The 20697-nt window shown below is 33.1% G+C and overlaps 2 protein-coding genes across 3 annotated transcripts in view; one reads left to right on the forward strand and one right to left on the reverse strand.

Moving 5' to 3' along the window:
- Usp16-45 (ubiquitin specific protease 16/45) overlaps positions 1-2277 on the reverse strand; it is a 55441-nt gene extending 53164 nt beyond the window's left edge. For both annotated transcript variants that reach the window (XM_072537872.1, XM_072537870.1), the window contains exon 1: positions 1527-2277. In XM_072537872.1, the coding sequence (XP_072393973.1) occupies positions 1527-2009 (483 nt within the window). In that variant the 5' untranslated portion in view covers positions 2010-2277. The remainder of the gene's footprint in view (positions 1-1526) is intronic.
- A 5780-nt stretch (positions 2278-8057) lies between these two features.
- Positions 8058-18268, forward strand: LOC140446898 (uncharacterized). Its single transcript, XM_072539484.1, has 3 exons — positions 8058-8243; positions 11189-11370; positions 17971-18268. Exons 1-3 carry the CDS (start codon positions 8153-8155, stop codon positions 18145-18147), a joined length of 450 nt encoding a protein of 149 aa, XP_072395585.1. The 5' UTR covers positions 8058-8152; the 3' UTR covers positions 18148-18268.
- The last annotated feature ends 2429 nt before the right edge of the window (positions 18269-20697 follow it).

Genomic DNA, 20697 nt, shown 5'->3' on the forward strand with positions numbered 1-20697 from the left:
TGACTTAATTACATCATACTGATTTCTATCATTGGATTTGCAAAAATTTGCAATACAGTTAACCATAACATACTTAATTTAATGCTGGAACAATATGGGATAACTGGATTGGCTTTAGTTTGGTGGAGTTCCTCAAGGGTGTATGTTGGGACCAACACTTTTCTTGATTTATATGAACTTATTATCCAATTAACCACTGCAGTCCATGTTATATCTGTATGCTAATGACACTGGTTTTCTGTATGCCCATAAAGATCTCAGAAAATTAAAAACTGATTTAGAAAAGGACTTAATAGAAATAGTTAAGTACTGTAAGTACTACAAACTCTCACTTAATATGAAAAAGTGCAATTACGTGATAATTTCAAATGTAAATGCACATAGATGCAGTTGATCTTTGGAACATTCAAATTTAATAAAAAGGAGATGATCAAGTATCTTGGATTGTATATAGATAAATGACTTACTTGGGAACAACACATATTACATATATGTCATAAAATAGCTCCAGCAGTGGGCATGCTAGAAAGAAATTGTGTATTCTCTAATAAACTCACATCTGTCTCATTTAATCATCATTTGGGTAATATCAATTACAAACAGCTTCATCCTTTTACTGAACAGGGCTGTTAAATATGTTTTTCAACTGCCACACCTTCATATCCAACAGAAGATCTGTACTGTCCAAGAAAAATACTCAATATTGAATCAATGTATACTATGCAAGTTTATGTTTAATTCATAAATGTAAGCTTTCTCAAGTACTTACTAATATTGCTGCAACACTGACACAATATGTACAAGTACTACTAGTATACTTTTTGTACAGGAAGAATGTGAACTTCTGGTGCAGAAAGAAGCATTACTCAAATGGCCTGATCTTGTATAATAAGCTGCCCACTAGTATGAAGGAAAGTCAATCAGAAAGATTTAAATTTGAACTAAAACAATTAATGGGTATTTGAATTAAACTTGTATATTGTGAAAATAATAAACTGGAAAGTAAAAAAAATATAGGCCCATTATACATTGCTGTAAGACACCTATACACTTGGGTAGATCAGTTTGTAAACTTTTTGGAAGTAGCAAAAGTATCTAGCTAATGTTACAATCTCACCTGTTTTCCTTAATAATATTCATAATAAACAGCTTTTAAATACAATTTAAACCAGTAACGCCAGGGTTATTTTCAGGGGGTGCATCTGCATCTACACATACTATTAACCAATATAAATTAGAGAACTGTACATGTATAGCTATGTACTTTCTGTCTGGACAGAGGGTGCAGATGCACCCCAACTGTTGGCACTCTTAAATCCATATATGTAATTGTTAGTAGACTATTTTATAAAAATGTATAAATAAAAAAAAATAGTAATTCAATTGAAAGTATTGTGGTTGATTTATATAAATGGATAAATAGATAAAAGGATATATAAATTTATGAGTAGAGATAAAAAATAATAACTAAACATGTGTTATTAAATAGAAATGATAACAACAATAATTTACTAGTAATTCCTTACTTTATCAGATAATTGAGGTATATGTAGTTGTTGCTTTATCTTATTAGATTCAGCCTGTTTCCGAAGGTGTTCCACAGCATCCAGTAATTTTCTTTTACATGTTAAATTAATTTCTTCATCACAACCGTAGCACCAAACACTCCAGATAGTGGTATTTACACACATGGTATGAGAATCTGAACGTGGAGTTTCAAAATGTTGCAAAGCATGCTGATTTCTTCCTCTACCACAGGCCTGATTTCCACATTTTAAGCAAAGCCATAGAGAGTTGTCAAATTCAAGATCACCCATATCGTTAGTTTCAGGATTCTTTTTACAAAATTCACAATCTGTGAGAAAGCCAGTTCCACTCAAAGCTTTTCTCACCTTTTGTAGATCAACAGATTTATTAATGTGAGAACATTCTACATTATTTTGGTTCTCATCAGCGGATTCTGACGAAATATCGGCGTTTGGATCACTTTGGTGCTTCTTTTTGTTCATAGTTGCTTTGATTTTCTAATTTTCCTCGATCTTTTATGCTAATTGAACATGTCAAGGCTCTTTAACCTTTCTGAAAACGTGTTGATTTCAGAATTTAATTATCTACTCGTTTTCGTCTTATACAGTCTAAATGTGAAACACAAAAATGTATAACTATTATAATAAGAAGTATAAGATAATTTCTAATTAAAAAAAATCCAGAACACTTTTTCACTTTGACAATGCATTGCACTTCAAACTAGTAACTTATAGGAACTTTCCATTGATCCAATTATGACAAGTTGATGGTATCATTGACTGTCACCCTCGTAAGCATAGAACGATAGAACTTTGATAGAACTTTAATTCACAGAAGTACAAAACAATTAGGCAGTATAGGCAGTATTATAAGTTGCATACAAGTTATTTTTGTTCCCATTAAAAATATAAAATAAAAAAATATTTTCCAAATAATTTTAAGCTTGCCTAAACTTAGATATTCATTATAATATACTCTATGGGTAAAATTGTTAAATAAAAAGTATAGTAGATCTGATATAATAAGAAATTCTTTTTAAAGACAATAGGACTTTTCATCAAGCCAAATAGTGTCAGCCATTTTTTCGAACAGACATTTTGTAAGCAATCATGTTAGGTTAAGGCACGGTTCGTAGACTTACTACGGTTGCCTCTTCCGACTAGGGTGGGGATGCTTGAGTTACGTCACCAGAGTACACAAGAATACAAAACCCATTTATTCGCAATTGAAACTGAATGTCTAGGCACAGACTGTGGTAGAGTCATCGAGCAAAATTTGCTCGATGGGTAGAGGGCAGGTCGATTGCAGTGTTGATTGGTTGAAGGGGAAGAATTACGTCACGAGAGTACAGTTTCGGGCTCGGGCTTAATGTTCATTGGTTAGGCAGAAGAGGTAACCGTAGTAAGTCTACGAACCGTGAGGTTAAGGTCCATTCGCTTAGCTCGGGCATATTTTGACAGATGCATAGTCGGAAACCTACAACACAAAAATTCCTATATCTCAGTATTAATAGCTCAAATATACTACTATTCCCAGTCCGGTTCGCTATTCCCAGTCCGAACTGTCTATCATAGTGAATATAGTAATTATGTTTTTGCGAAGTTAGTCACTTTTTGACAGACTAAATGTGGCTGGAAATTACTATACAACCAAACACACGTACTCATAGCCAATTTTAATAGTAAACCAACTAAATAGTAAATTAAATATAACTTTACGAACTACCGACAATCAATGTTTATTTATTTGCACCATATAATAAATAGTTATGTTAAATTATAACAACTGAAATATATTTTTTAAATATATACAACCCAAAATTTTATGAGTTTAGTATACACTTCCACTATTTATAATAATTCTTCTTTTTTCAATGAAAGAAGTCTGTAATAAAAGTTTATTTAAGCTGTTAATACTGTGAGCTAGAAACTTTTGTGTTGTAGGTTTCCAGCTATGAATCTGTCAAAATATGCTCGAGTTGAGCGAATGGACCTTAAGTATGACGTATAATATATATTACACGTCATTGTCAAATCTGTCTGTACGAAAAACATGGCGGCTGATGAAAAGTCCTATTTTGGTCCTATGAAGACGACTTTTAAAAATAGTAACAAAGCAGCTTTGTTACACTACGACAAAATGTTTTTTGAGTTTCATCTCTTTATATAATTTTTTTACCCTCTTGTACCTCACGAGTTAAATGATACTATTTATTTATTATAATAAAAATGTTCATTGTTATCACCACATGAGGGATAATTTTTAATAGAAATAATAGATGAACTATGAACTTCAAACACAAAATAAATAAGTACCTACTACTCCAGTCTTCAGGGACAAAAATGCCACAATTTTGGAGTCCCTAAAAAGATACAAAAGTTTGCCACCCCTACCCCGGGCTTTCCCCTAACACCAACTCCTGTAGAGGGTGGAGAAGGAAGGAAAAAATCAATTTACCAAGAATCTGTAAGCCGTACAAAAAAATGTTTCAAACAAGAAATATAGCTGAGATAATTTACAACAAAAATGTTTTTTAGTATTTTTGTGTAGAATAAACCGTGTTTTCTCAAAATTTTTTAAGTAAAATTTGTATCAACTCGACGGTAAAAATTGGATATTTTTTGATCAGAGCATCCTGTCGACAAAAATCAAAATTTTTGCATTTTGCCGTTAATGAAGTCAGCTGTGAAGACCGGTCACTATGGAATTTACGTTTTTAAAGCTTAATATTTAAAAACCTATAATCTTCAGGTTTTGAAGCAATGGCGGCTCGTGGCTTTAGAGACAAGGTCGGCAAGGTATTGTTTATCTCCTCAGATAGGTAGGTACACCTACCGTCTGATAAAAAGACTTCAATCAACATAGGAGATTTTTTGTTTTTTTTTTTTGTTTTTTCCTATAAATTTAGAACCTCAAGTAGCAAAATGGGTTATAAGGTCATTGTAAAATTTATTAGAGTTTTGGAGAGACTTTGAAAGTTTTTTTTCTATTGAGATTTGAGACAAGCTTGATATTCTCTCTTGTTTCATGGCGTTTCGACAATACTTTTTGATTTTTTTGAGACAAGAGAAATCTCGTTCATTTGAGGCAGACGTTGGTGGTAATGAGAGAATTATTGACAATAATTTATTACATAATTTCGGTAACAGTTTGTTGTAATGAATTTCAGTATATAAAATTATACATATCTTGTAACTTATCCCTCCTTCCGAAAATATTTGGATCAGCATATAAAACTTTTAACTTATTTTCTAATTTTATTTTATTAAATAATGATGGATAACTTTTAATTAACCTGTCTAATAAATATCTTGGCAATTTTTTGGCGTACCTAACTTTTAAATTTTGAATCGTCAAAGAGATAAAAAATTTGCAAATCTTCAAAATTCGAAAAATGAGTATCTATTTGCATAATAATAATATCCAAAATTTCAAAATATACTCGTTTCTCGAGATCTGTTTCTGTGTCATGCCTTTGTCTTTTTTTTGGGGGTTCGGAAATATCAAGCGAGTCCAAAACGTCACTGCGTATATACTGGAAATTACTATTATTAAGAAAATCTCTAAAATTTTGCACCCGTTTTGTTATTCTATTTTTGGAATAAATAATGTCAGTTAACTGATTTTGAACAACATTGAATATCAAATCGGTTTGGTTTTCAGGAATCGGTTTTAAACGCTTTCTTAAAAATATTTAAAAGTATGTTAAAATAGTAATCATTTAATAAAGTTTTCAAATCGATTATTTCACGGATCGAGATGTCACCACTTTCAAAATCGTCGCATTCAATAATAAAATCAAAAACTTCCAAAAGCTGTTCACGAAAATCTGCTACAGTGAAAACTAACCGAGATTTAAAATTCCATCGCGTCTAACAAACTGTTGGCATTTTTTTTTTTCGAAACAAACCGTTCTAAAACATTAGTCCGTTTAGACGAGCTTGAGAAATGAAGCAAATCCGCTTAAACTGGCAAAAAAAGACGACATTCTTTAATTTTTTTACATGTATCCTGCAAAACTAAATTCATTCTATGCGGATGACAGTGAGTAAATAAAGCTTGCGGTACCATAGTTTTAACTTTTGCCTGGAGACCATTCAATCCACCAGATATCACGGCAGCGTCGTCATAAGTTTGCCATACCAATTTATTTTTGATATCAAAAAATTTTAATCTGTCCTTTAAAACACCACACATATATTCTGCCTTATGGCTTTTACTCAAGTCTGTAAAACATAAAAACCTCTCATAAATATTACCACGTAACGCGTATAGAACAAAATTGATAATTATTGTGAATGACATGATATATCGGTAGTTTCATCTACTTCTAGTGAAAAGCAAATGGTTTCCTGGATCTCAGATTAAATAACGTTACTCAAAATGTAACTAATTGATTCTATTAATTCATTCTGGATTGTTTTAGATACACCGCCAAATGTCTTCGAATCAGAAAATAAATTAGAAAATTCCAAATCGTATTTCTTAAACACTTTTATTAGTTCTCTATAATTACCTTGATTTAACGAATGCTCCGATTCATCGTGTCCCCTAAATGATAATTCCTGACAACTTAAAAAAATTACAATATCAATTAAACGACGTAAAACTGCGTGATTATTTTTTACAATTTCGTTATGTTTAATAGCATTTTCACGTTGGGCATTGTCTAATGAAACATAGATATTTTGTTTTCCAAATAAATCTAATTTAATCTGGCTGTATGTATGATCTTTCTAAATATCAAGCCCTAAATAATTCCCTTTAATTTATCGTAACCAGATTCACACTACGCATTTTGATATTTGCCCCTATTTGTCGAAATTAAAATGCAAGGCTAACAGAAAAGTTCGTTTTTTATTTCACTCCCGGTAAGCCATGAGTACTTGCTGTACCAATTATCTGAAAATGATCTATTACTTGCCTTACGCCCCCGCATTAATATTTATAAGCCGGGACATTTTAGGCAAAGGGCGCCCCTTATTTGTAATAACGATTTGTTCTTCATATGGAATAGATGAAAACCCACTTTGCAAAATATAATTTACAATATCAGATTTATCAATACTTACAGTTTCTCCCATAGCTTGCATTTTTTACGTTAATTTACCTGAAGTTGTTTACACTTTAATTAAAAAAACTTCTAATATATCAAAAAACCCTTTAACCTTTAACTATTTACGGCAGTGGTAACGTATCGCAGTATTACTTTAAAAAATAAAAATAAATCCCAGAAAGAAAAGCCAGTTCGTGCACTCAATATCACTTCACTACTTAAGTTCTTAAGTACTTATCCATCCCGAAATAACATTTCATCCCGCGCTCGCAAGGTACAGTTCGCGACCAATCCAAATGAAGCATCGGCAAATGGCAAATGTAAATTTGCCGTACTTGGCAATTAAATGCGTATGGAGATAAATGTATGTTTGGTTGCTCATCAACTAATATTCCGTTGATTTTTACATGTAAATCGTCAAGCTTGGGATCGGCTTGCCGAAACCCCGAAACGTGTCTTTTTAGGAATTCACACAGGCGGATGGATGCCTCCGAAGTTACACAGGATTCCGGAATTTTAATTTGAAAAGTGTCTTACGCAGGGATGACTTAACGCTCAGATTGGGCGAATTTTTTTTAAAACCATGAATAAAATTTAGTCTTTATTATCTCACAGATATTTTTTTTTATTTCACAGAAACATATGACATCAACTGAATCAACTGATTACCTGCCACAATTAATTATCGAAATACTGATTAAATTAAATATTAAAAAAATCTATATCTATAAAGGTGTGAGTCGGCACTGCCGACCCTGCCGGCCCTGACCGGCCGCCACTGTGTGAAGATTGGGCTCTAACAATGGAAATTCCACAGCGACCGGTGAATGGAAGGGATACATTTTATTGATCTCATGACAATCGTAAAAATGGCAAAAATCGCACAACTTTTATTTATTTAAGTGCGTTATAGAAGCTTTAAGAAGACTTCATTGGCTTCAAAATAAAAAAAATCATACGAAAGCTGCACTATTTACCTTTAAAAGGATTTTGTCGATAGGACACTGATCAAAAGATATGGAATTTTTACCGTCGAGTTGATAAAAATTTTATTTAAAAAATTAAGTTCGCTCGCGTAACTGACATTCAAAATCGACGGTCGCTTCAAGCGTTGTTTCTAAGAGGATGGGTCATTCTACACAAAAAATGCTAATAAACATTTTGTTCAAAATTATCTCAGCTACATTCTTGTTTAAAACATTTTTTTCTACAGCCTAGAGACTCTTAGTACGGTGGTCCCCCCAGAGTTTTAGGGGGAAGCTCGAAGGTGAGAGTGGCAAACTTTTTTGAATATTTTTTGGCATCCCAAAATTAACATTCTCAGAAAAATTCAGCTTGTTCGTCTAATTTTTAGAGATCAAATCTCTGACATCTGGACTATACACAAAAATTCCTAAAAAAATTGTACTAGTAAATAACTCATAAAACTCGCTGCTTACTTACCTATTTAGTTGTAGCCTAATATACCTTCCAATTACTGTCAACTAATTTCAAAATAGGTGTCATCTAATTACCTGTCAGATTTACCATAAAAATTCTTGTAAACGTATCACCAAAAAACTAAGCACAATGGGCGAAGCAGCAGAAAATCTTAATTATGACTGCAATTATAATATGTTTCTTGCAAAAATTATGCTCTCAAATTTACCCACAAACGAAGGTAAATAATTTATTACTTATTATTGTTATTATTATTAATTAATTTAAACGACATTAATAACACTCACAATACCCTCACTAGTTTTTTATTAACTTAAAATGTTCGATGTCTTCAATTTATAAGAGGAAAATCTTGTAACTCTTTCCCTGATCTTTATTTATACTACTTCTCACCAACTATTTCTTTTCCCCCCTTTCTTTTACTTAAGTGTCTACAGTCTATAATGTCTTTAGAGATCTACAATTCTTGAATTATATGTATATAGTCGTAGTAATTCATTAATAATCTATGTCTGTAACTTCCAATTATCATAGTCTGTGTTTTTTCTTTTTGATTTTGATTTGTTTTTGAAAAGTATGTTATTAAGACATATATTTGCCCTTCTATTTTTTAATACTTATATTCCAATTGTGTAAAATTCCAACTCTTTCTCATATTTTACGGTTTGGGGAAAAACGGTATCTCTTATTTTCTTATAAATGATCTTTGCACAACTTTTCCGATGTGAAAAATTCATAATTCCATAAAAATAAAATAGACAGTTAAGGTGTGATTTCGTTACAGCGTACCACCATTCATTGATATGCATATTTCTGCCTTTTGGCTTCCTCAGAAAGAACTCATAGTAAGCTTTAACGAAATAAAACATTTTCCATTCATAAAAGTAAATATTTAAAATATTTACCGACAGACGCTAGATTTGGCCCAAATCTGTGTTTTCTAAACGTTGAAAACAAACAGACAACGACTGCACTGAAATGTACTGGCATGGAGATTTATAATTTGCATCCACGTTATACCAATTCGTCTATGGATAAATCGCTTCGTGAAAACTATTTCCTAATACTCGATACTAGAGTAACATGTAAAATAAAAAATACAGTTAAGGTTTGATTTCGTTACAGCGTGCCACTATTTCTTCTTCTTCAAGTGCCATCTTCGTTCCGAAGGTTGGCGATCATCAGGGCTATACGTATTTTCGAAACTGCTGACCGAAACAATTCGTTGCTGCTACAGCTATACCATTCCCGTAGATTCTTTAGCCAGGAGTTTCGTCTTCTTCCTATGGACCTTTTTCCTGCTATTTTCCCTTGCATAATTATTCGAAGCAGTTCATATCTTTCGCCTCTTGTAATGTGTCCCAAGTATTGCAGTTTTCGTTTTTTGATCGTAAATATGACTTCCTTTTCTTTATTCATTCTTCTCAAAACCTCGACATTTGTGACTCTCTCGGTCCATGATATTCTCAGGATTCTGCGATACATCCACAGTTCAAATGCCTCTAATTTTTTGGTATCAATCTTTTTCAACGTCCATGACTCCATTCCGTAGAACAGCACAGAAAGTACGTAACATCTCATCAGGCGAAGTTTCATTTCAAGGCTCAAATCTCTTCCGCAGAACACTCTCTTCATTTTAGTGAATATGGATCTGGCTTTTTCTATTCTTATTTTGATTTCTGCTGAGCTATCGTTGTCTTCATTTATAAAAGTACCTAAATATTTGTATTTGCTAACTCGATCGATAATTTCATTGTGTAAATATAAATTTTGGACATTTTGTGTTGATTTCGATATTACCATAAATTTAGTTTTCTTTATGTTCAAAGATAGTCCATATTCTTCGCTGCAGTCTGCTATCTTATTCACCAATGTCTGTAGCTCTTCAAGTGTTTCTGCGATCAGAACGGTGTCGTCGTCAAATCTCAGATTGTTTAATCTAACACCATTTATTTTAATACCTACCGATTGCTCAGAGAGTGTTTTATTCATTACGTCTTCGGAATAGAGATTAAACAGGGTTGGTGACAGTATACACCCTTGTCTCACACCTCGCTTTATTTCAATTTCTTCAGTGGTATTATTCTCTACTCTCACTACTGCTTTCTGATTGTAGTACATATTTGCTATTAGTCGGATGTCTCGTTTATCTAAATTCTTTTCTGTCAGGAGTCTGATTAGGTGATCATGCCGCACTTTATCAAAGGCCTTGTTGTAATCTATGAAACACATGAATACATCTTGATTTATGTCAAGACATCTTTGAGACATAACGTTCAGTGCAAACAACGCCTCTCTTGTTCCAAGTCCATTTCGGAATCCAAACTGGGTATTATTGATGTCCATTTCCAGTTTTCTGTGTACTCTAGAGTGTATAATTTTCAGAAATATTTTCAGTACATGGCTCATCAGACTGATTGTACGGTAATCACTGCATTGTTTGGCATTTATCTTTTTTGGTATAGTAACAAAGGTGGATAAAAGCCATTCTTGTGGTATTTTTCCTGATGTATAAATGCTATTGAAAAGTTTAACTAAAATGTGAATCGAGTCTTTTTCTATTAGTTTAAGGATTTCCGTTGGTGTTTCATCTGGACCTGGGGCTTTACCATTTTTCATTCTTTTAGTGCATACATTACTTCTTCTTCCGTTATTTCTGGACCTTCGTCTCCTTGTATGTTACTTAGCTCAGATTGTTGTTTATCATCTGCAAAGAGTTCTTCAATATAGTTTTTCCATGTCTTCAACTGTTCTTCTAGTTCTGTTATTATGTTTCCGTTGACATTATACAGCCACTATTGCCACTATTTGCTGATATGCATATTTCGGCCTCTTGGCTTCCTCAGAGCGAACTCATGGTAAGGTCTAATGAAATAAATATTTATAAATTTACTTTTATGGATGGAAAAGTTATTTGGTTAGAGTTTACCATGAGTTCGCTCTCAGGAAGCCAAGAGACAGAAATATACATATCAGCTAATGCTGTTTGTTTTGCAAAGTTTAGAAAACACAGATTTGGGCCAAATCCTGAATTCGATTAGCGATTTATATTCTCATAATTCCATGTTTAGATTCCAAATTGATTCACAAAACATTCATCAAAAACAAATATTCCAGACGTTAAACCTGTATTTCATAAATGTATGTTAATTTTGCTTATTCCAGATAGGCAGAAAGCAATCAAATGGATGAAAAAATTAACCAATTGTAATAGATCTATAGAAGAAATGATGCTACGAAACGACTTTATGTACTATTTAGTAGTAAATATTCAACAAGGCGAACTACAACCTCCTTTCACAGAAAATCCACCTTCTAGCGCATTGCCAAATATAGCACATCTTCTAGTAAGTAATAAATAAAATTTATTTGAAATCCGAGAGATTCTCTAGTATGTATAAAACTGGTAAATAGTTAGTATATAAAATGATAAAAAGTATCGTTATCGATAGTAGGTACATAGCATATCTATCTATCTATCTATCCAAAGCTCTTTTTATACATAAGTTCGGATATAAAAAGGCTCCTCTGACTTCCATTTTCTCTGTCCATTAGGATTTCCATCAATCTTGGAACCGCATGTCTCCTTATAATCCAGTCGGGATGTCATTTGATCTTGCATAGCGAGCTAAGTAAAACTTTATTGTTCTAATCTTTGGAGGGGTCCATAGTAGTGTAAGTTTAAAATCGCGACTGAATTCCGTCACCGCGTAAGCCTCCATCTTGAATTTAAAGAAGAACCGTTTTTGCACAATATCTTCGCCCTTTTCAACTTTTCAACAAAAATAGTAAGAACACAAATTTTTGCAAGTACGATTTTCTATCCTTTGCAAATTTTTTCGTGCGGTCGATATTTTCCGAGTTAAGTGGTAAAATTATTGAATTATCCCGTTTATTATTAACTTTACGACATGAATGCACAAAAACAAAAATGCAGAGAACTATATTTTATTTTTTTGCTGAAATCAATATTTAATGTAGTACGTATACGGTAAAGGCGCGAGCATTAGACCTGCGGGGATTCGTTTAGGAATTGTTTTTGTAATAATTGTGTATTGATTGATTCTACAAGCAACTGAACCTCTAAAAATCATACGAACAACCTGAATTTTTTGTCAATTTTGTAACCCCAAAAATGATGCAAAAAGTTTGTTTCTTCTACCCCGGGCTCCCCCCTAAACCCTCCTCATAGAGGGGAAAAACGGAAAATATTGATTTATCAAGAATCTGTACGCCATAGAAAAAAACGTTTCAAACAAAAAACATAGCTGATATAATTTGGAACAAAAATGTTAATTAGCACTTTTTCTATAGAATGAACTGTCCTCTCAGAAACAACGCTTAAACGATCGGCGATTTTAATGTCAGTTCTTGCGTGAATCAATTTTAAATAAAATTTTTATCAGCTCGACGGTAAAAATTCAATATCTTTTGATCAGAGTATCCTATCAACAAAAATTAAATTGCATTTTAAAGGTGAAGAGTGCAGCTTTTGTACTAAATTTTTTCATTTTGTCGTAAATGAAGTAAGTTTCTATAAAGCTGTTAAATAAATAAACGTTACGCGATTTTTGCCATTTTTTACCATAAGATTAATAAAATTTATCACTTCCATTAACCGGTTATTATGGAATTCTTATTGTCAGAGCCTAATATTCAAAACCTATAACATGAAACTTCGATTTTGAGTTTTAGCAACGAATATGATATGTTTGAAATATGTCGCTAAATTTAAACTTCCACATTACAAACGATCTAAAACGTTTAAAACTCATTCTTTTGGATTGAAAAAGTACGTTTTTTAAAACTACACAACTTCAGCTACGAATTCCACCTGAAAGTTTAAATTCAGCGTTTTTTAGGCATATTTCAAATGTTTCATATTTGTTGCCACAACTCAAAATCAAAATTTTGTTATACATTTTGAAGATTAGGCTCCAACAATGGAAATTCCACAGCAACTGATCAATAAAAGTGATACATTTTATAGATCTCATGAGAATCGTAAAAACTGGGAAAAATCGCGCAACGTTTATTTATTTAACAGCTTTATAGAAGCTGACTTCATTAGCGTCAAAATGCAAAAATTGCATACGAAAGCTGCACTCCCCATCTTTAAAACCCATTTTAATTTTTGGAGATGGGACACTCTGATCAAAAGATATCGATTTTTTACCGTAGAGTTGATACAAATTTTATTTATAAAATTGATAACTGTTAATTGAGAGGTGTAGAATCAAAACTGGCTTTCTCCCAAACTTTCGTTTATCGCAAAACGCTAAAATCTCGTTAAATTACAGTTATTACACGGATTTAAGTTTCATGTTACACAATTTGACCAATAGACGTATATACTAATAATATACTGAGCAGTCTGTAGAGCTAAATGACGACACCATCTTTTTTTGTTTTTCGTTGTGCCTCTATTTTACATCAAGTAAGTATAGCAACGTCTCTTTGGTGAGAGAGAGTGAAGAATTGCAATGCGCTAGAGAGAGACAGACCGAACAAGAGATCTTGTCGCCAGTAGGCGCGAACGTTATGCTCGGTGTATATTAATATATACAGTTTGTCAATTCTAGGAATGACTTTGAAAATACTACAATTAGCACATCCATTATCCATAATCCAAAATTACCGGTAATTATCTTAACAATAGAAGTAAACTCGAGCTGTAAAGTACGTTTAAAAATCAGGTAGACGAATCCCGGTGTTCATCTATTTTTTTCTTCCCGAATACTTGCTCTCTCTGCTCTCTACGCAGACGGTAAAATTTCGAAAGTCGTTTCCAGGCTTGACAAATAATACGTACGACCATGGAAATTAGTTGGTATTAAGTAATGGATTAAATACAACTTTTGCCAATAATTAAATAATTGGATTTTTTATTTGGAGAAACTAGTTTTGAAGCAAACTTTTGGAGAAAGCAAGTTTTGAAACGATTCCCTTCTTTGGATATGAAATTTTACAACTTTTTTTTGCCGATCTTAATAGAATAACAGTAATTAGCTTGGTAGTGGTATAATAGATCCTATAGGTTGCAATGCAGGTATAGTTCTTGAAAGATCATGCCTATAATCCCGAATTAGAATGGCACAAAAAATGCATAGAATATTTTTTTATTTCAATAAAATAAGACGTATTGGTTTAAAAAATGTTGTTGAAAAAATAGAAAACCTTAAGTTAATTATAAAAAGTGTACAGGTATATGTAATTAAACTCTAAATGGGTCAACTTCTTCTGAGGGTTCACAGACTTCATTATCCTTCTCATTATCATTTTCTCCATTTCCATTGTCAATAATATGAAGGTAAAACTGTAGTTCTTACTTACAATACTTCTCTAGTTATTTCCATAAATTTTTTAGTAGTGTGTCCACATTGTCTTTTTTTTCGCACTTTACTGAATTTGATTTAGGAATGATCATAAATTCGGAAGAGAAAGAATTTAGAGATTTTTTTCGTTTTATAATGGACTTCGGACATATATTTGACTTCTGTAGGTGTTTTCGCTTTGTGCTAAAACCGATGTTTAATTTTTTTTGTGAGTTATATTCGTTTACAAGATATAATGCCAAAATGCCATGATAATGATGATTTGTTAATTTGGTTAGCTGCAGCTTTCCAGTCGAAGACATCTAAGTCCTTACCATTTTTTTTTATTGTAGCAAACTGTGCTCTCAGGTCAATGTATTCATTGGGTGATATTACAGTCTCTCGCTGCTTTTATTAATTTTATTAATTTTTCTATATTTTTAAACAATCTATCAGCAGGTAAGTAACTGTGTCCTAATACCGGAAATACTAGCTGAACTTCCTTGATATTATTGCAGTCTAATTTATAAAACCAGTATACGACCATACTGATTAAAATAGAATTCTTGTTCTGCCCACCACAGCCACCACATATGAGCCTAATACTGGTGTACTTGGAAGAGACCAAATCTAGTGAATTTAAATAATGGAATTCACACACATTTCGTTCACACCTTTGCGATAGGTACTCATTTTCTGTCCAAGTATAAGCAGTTAAATTGTTTGAGTTAAGGTGGACTTTGAGTGAAATTGTTTAGATATATCTGGTGTTCTTTTCGAAAGAATGGACGAAAAATATTAGTAATGCATACAGATGCTTGATAAATCGATGTATTCCCCCATACGAGGGCGATTTTAGGGGGAAGCCCGGTATTAGCCCGGTGACAAGCTTTTTTTAATCTTTTGGTGACCACATTGACCCATCTTATTCTATTCACAGCAGCTCGAAATAAATCAGTTGACGGTAGACCAGTACATGAGTACACTTCCTAAGATTAACCAGCCAGGATATACGCCTATGCCCAGGGCCTCTCTTAATCTCAATCTTGCCTTGTAGAATCAACTGTAAAAGTTGGTATTTATTATTACGTATGATGTGGCCGTAGTAAGCCAATTTTCTGTTCTTTGCGGTGTTAATAATTTCTTTGTCTTTTCTTAGCCTCTGGAGAATAGTTATATTACTTGTGTGGTGTATATATGAGACCCGCAACATACGTCGGTAGCACCACATTTCAAATGCCTTTAATCGTTTTATGGCATCTTCTGTAAGGCTCCAGCTTTCTACTTCATAGAGGAGGACACTAAAGCGTAACACCTAAGAATTCTTATGCGTATGGCTGTTAAAAGAGCTTCTGGCTTTTTCAATACGAGTTTGTATTTCGTAGCTGTGATCCCAAGTATCCTTAATATTGCAGCCCAAATAGCATATTTTTTCCACTCTTTCTAATAGTGTATCGTCTCTTGTAATTTGGGTGTTTATGTTGATATTATTACTAATGATCATTATTTTTGTCTTCTTGCAATTAAGTTTTAGGCCGTATTTGTTACATGTTTCTACAACGTTATCCATCATTGTTTGGAGCCCTTGCGCACTATCTGCCAGCAACACTGTATCGTCTGCATATCTAATATTGTTTATATCCCATCTTTTGATTCGTCCAAGGCCTCTCTAAAGATGTTTTCAGAGTATAGTATGTTAAATAATACCGGTGATAATATGCAATCATGTCTAACTCCTTTTTCGACTGTGCAGATCTCGGACAGTTCATTTTCTAATCGCACTGTTGCTTTTTGTTGGAGATATAAGTTTGAGATCAGTCTTAAGGCTGATTTAAAAACTTTACATTGGCGTTGGCGCTGACGTTAGCGTTACAACATGGTCAAATGGGAAACTCTTATGTCTATTTATAAACATCGTTCGCCGTTGGCGTTGGCGTTTGGTTATGTTCAACATGAACCAACTTTATCTTTTGCCGTTGGCCGTTGTAGCACAGAATACACCAACCCTTCCGGGGTTGTAGTCACGATCACAGAACATAAAAAAATACTGTATCTTTGTCATCGCAGCCAATAGCAATACCGAAAAAGTGACAAGGTTTGTCAAACAAATCAAACTAAATTATTTGTTTATGTTTGTATTTCCACGTATTTCTAAAGTGAAATAGTTTAGATAATTTAATTTATATTCCCTATATATTAGAAATTCCATCAGAGTGATAGTTTACATTTATTTTTGGTTTTACCATTTGCAGTAATTTTTCAAATACTGGAACCTGCATCCTGGTATATTTAAAAAACCTGCTATGTATCCCACTTTTTTATATTTGTATAATAATTAAAATTACCTCTTGTCTTTCTGTTCTTGTTAATGGGCCTCCGTTTGTATTGCCGTTGTCTTTTATTTCGAAGGCTCAGTGCTGCTCGAATACAAAGTATCGTGTATAAGTGCCACAGTACCTAACAAAAGCCGAGCATTTTCATTTTCCATTGTATTAATTTTCAAGCAAAAGTTAATAATACTAAGTCAAAACTGTAAGGTTAGAAATGATCTTTAACGCCAACGCCAACCGAAAGTTTATAAATGCAGTATATTGTAATGTTTTTGTTAATCTAATTTATTGTTTTTATTTATTATTAAAGGTTCTCTTTATAACACTTACAAATTTATTAAAGTCTTTATTACTAATCTATTTTACACCAATAATTATATAATTTATCTACATTTATTATAATACGTGCGTTACATTTTAAAACGCGACGCGATGTTCAAAAACTAACTATTCCTTTACAACAGAATTCCTTCTTTAAATATAAAATGCCGTTATTCTCGAAGTTCTGGCGATGAATCGATGACCTTCCATCCATTAGAACGGGATTCTATCGAATAGACGAGAAGGTGACTCAAGGATTGGTCTTTCGGCGAATTTACTAGAAGTCGGTCGACGGCTGAAACTGGTTTTAGCGTAGGGGTCCCTTGGATATTGCCTACTAAAAATACTTATTAGAAAAACATGTTTACAGTTTTGAGTCATACGACACGTCATTATCTATCGTAACAATATGATAGCCAGCGCCAAGGTCAACGGCAAACGCCAGCGCCAACGTAAAGTTTATAAATCAGCCTTTATATCCTTACCATCGAGTCCTGATGTTTTAAGGAGATCGATTGGTTTTCCATGTGGGACTTTATCAAATGCCTTCTCGAAATCAATGAAACATGCATATACATCGCAGTTGACATCCCTGGCTCTCTGTATTAGAACTTGCAAACTAAAAAGTGCTTCCCTCGTTTCGAGTCCTGCTCTGAATCCAAATTGAACTTCACTCGGGTGGTCTTCTAATTTAGTGTATATGCGCGAGTGAATGATAGTAAGGAGTACTTTAAGTATACGGCTCATCAAACTAATTAATCTATGTTCTTGGAAGTGGAAAGAATATTAATATTAGCCAGTCTTTGGGTAAATAACCAGTTTCGTAGATGTTGTTGAATAGCTCTGTAAGAGCTGTGATTTGGTGATCTTGTAAACTACAGAGTTTGAAATAATTTTATTATTTAATATTAATGATTTAAGATAAAGTTTTAATATTGTAGCTTCTTTTAATATATTTTTAATAAGTACATATTTTTTCCAGCCTGGTGGTGTCGCAGATATGGAAACAGCCGAAGAAGAACGGCCGTCAGCTAGAGGACCCATGTTGTACGAGAAGTCTCCCGATGGCGGAGCATTTTTAGCAGCGCAGCCTGTTCCAAGATGTGGAGCATTTTGCTATTTAGCAGTTGTGGCGAGAGATTCAAAAAATAAAGAATGACAGTCGGTTGTATGTATATATTACTGTACTAAACTTGTCAGTAATTAGTCCACGTTAAAAAAAAGAAAATAAAACATATTGAACTATTGACATGGTGCTGTGTAATAAACGATTTTATATATGTTTAATTTTTTTACTAACACACATAAACTTTGATTTCAAAATCAATACTTAAACTACTTACTATATATAGAGTGAGGGGCAAAATTATGGAATAAATTTATTTGGCATTTGGAGACAAATCCAGCAACAGGTTGATTTTTATGTTTAAATTTTGGCGAACAGGTTGTTATGGAAATCAACTATTTGGGTATTACACTATCCAGTTACGGTGATGTAGAAGTAGAGGTAAAAAAAAACAAATACACAAAGCCAATGGAACAGCAGGATGTTTAAACAATACAATATGGAAGAACAAACACATTAGGATGGAAACTAAGACAAACACAAAATGACCAATAATGGCATACATGGCTAAAACGAGATCTGATACATACAAAATAAAAATAATGTTACAGACAACAGAAATGCGAATACTAAGAAGAATCACGGAAAACACATTTGCTAAATATTTGTCATAAAAGTCTTTAAAATAAATATCCCTACACCTTCACCTTTCTTTCTGCTTATACACACACTGCACTATATCCATTCACATTAAAATATAGTTCTTCACCACAGTGGCGCACCACAGGTAGATTTGGGGTTAACCCCCCCTGGGCATACAACGTAAAAAATATATAAAGAATAGTAGGAAAATGTAACTTGTCTTTTACACACAATACAAAAAATCCAAAACGCTAATTTAATAATTAAATTACCTGTAACGACCTGTACATGTGAAAGGTTATTTTCATCGCTGAAAGTACTAAAGATTTATTTAAGAAACTGTATTAGCGAAGAAAGACTAAATGGTTTAGCTTTGATGTTTATCCATCAGTACATTCAAATAGATGAAGAAGAGGTAATAAACCATATGGCTCTAAAGCAACGCCGTTTAGACATTGTATTACAAATTTAATTTGTTTACAAATTATTATTTAAAATACAGTTTAGGATTTAAATTAATATTTTTCCTTACATTTAGATGTAGATACCTAATATTACGCTCATCTGTGGCGCACCCAGGGAGAGGTTTGGGGGTTAACCCCCCCGGGCATATAAAGTAAACAATATATAAAAAATAGTAGGAAAATGTAACTTGTCTTTCACACATAATACAAAAAATCCAAAACGCTGATTGAATAACTAAATTACCACTTTAAATATGTAGAACACAATAATTAGTGTATTACTGTATAAATACACAATCATTAATACACAATAATTAATATTTTTCATTATATTTAGATATCGATACCTAATATTAGGCTTATGAAAAAGTAGAGAGAACGAGTCTGTTGCGAGTAGCATGCGCCTACAGGACTGTATCTGCATCGGACTTGTGGACTATCACGGGTTGTGTTCCTTTTCATGTGTTAGCAGTAGAAAAGAGACATGTCTATGGGAGAAGAATGCATTTGACAACAGCTATAAAAAAAGAAGAAAGGAAAAGATCAATGGAAAGATGCAAGAAGAGTGGAACAACAAGGAAGATGTTGCTCAGTGGACAAAGATGCTGATTCCGATCCTAAGGGACTGGGCAGATTGTCTGTTTTACTGCGTATCTTCATAGGTTCAGAAAGACAGATACAGATAAATGCCTATACTGCGAATATTCCGACATTGTTACTCACACAATGCTGGAGTGTAATAGATGTACAGTGGAAAGAAACAGAATGTATAAAGAAATAGGTATGAACCCTGTGACTGTAAGAGAGATGATCGTGAAGATGACGGGAAATACGGAGGGAGGGAATAGTGTTCACAATTACATCCGAACAGTCATTAAAAAGAAAGAAGAAGAAGAGAAACACCAACCGAGCTAACGACAGAGATAAAATCTAATTACTATTTTAATGGGAATAAGTCACAATTGAAGGTTAAAATAAGTTTATTGACGTTTGAATTTTTGATCTTTGATCTTGCACTGATAACTTGTTTATACTCCAACAATTAATAGAAAAAAGAATAGCGGTTGGTACCGAAGGACATCTAGCCTTCATCGACCTAGAAAAGGTGTATGATACAGTTCCAAGACTTAAATTGTGGCAAGCTTAACAACAACTCGACATTAGTCCATACCTTTTAGGAATAATCACAGAAGTATACTGGGATAACACTACTTACCTAAAAATCGGATATAGACTATCAGAGACAATAAAAGTAACTAAAGGACTAAAAGAAGGATTCAGTATGTCACCCTTACTGTTTAATTTATATATTGAGGCAGCCCTCCAAAATTGGAAAAACCCCTGCTAGGGAATGGGAATCCCCATAGGAAATGACGTACTGTTCTCCCTGAACTTTGCGGATGACCAAGTCATCCTAGCTCAAGATTCTTATGATCTAAAATTTATGATAAAGCATCTATAGAGAGAATATTTAAAATGGGGGTTACAAGTCAGCATAAAGAAATCAGAATATTTACTTAGTTATCAATTCAGATGC

This window comes from Diabrotica undecimpunctata, chromosome 7 (genome assembly GCF_040954645.1).
Source record: "Diabrotica undecimpunctata isolate CICGRU chromosome 7, icDiaUnde3, whole genome shotgun sequence".
In the NCBI taxonomy this organism is placed as follows: domain Eukaryota; kingdom Metazoa; phylum Arthropoda; class Insecta; order Coleoptera; family Chrysomelidae; genus Diabrotica; species Diabrotica undecimpunctata.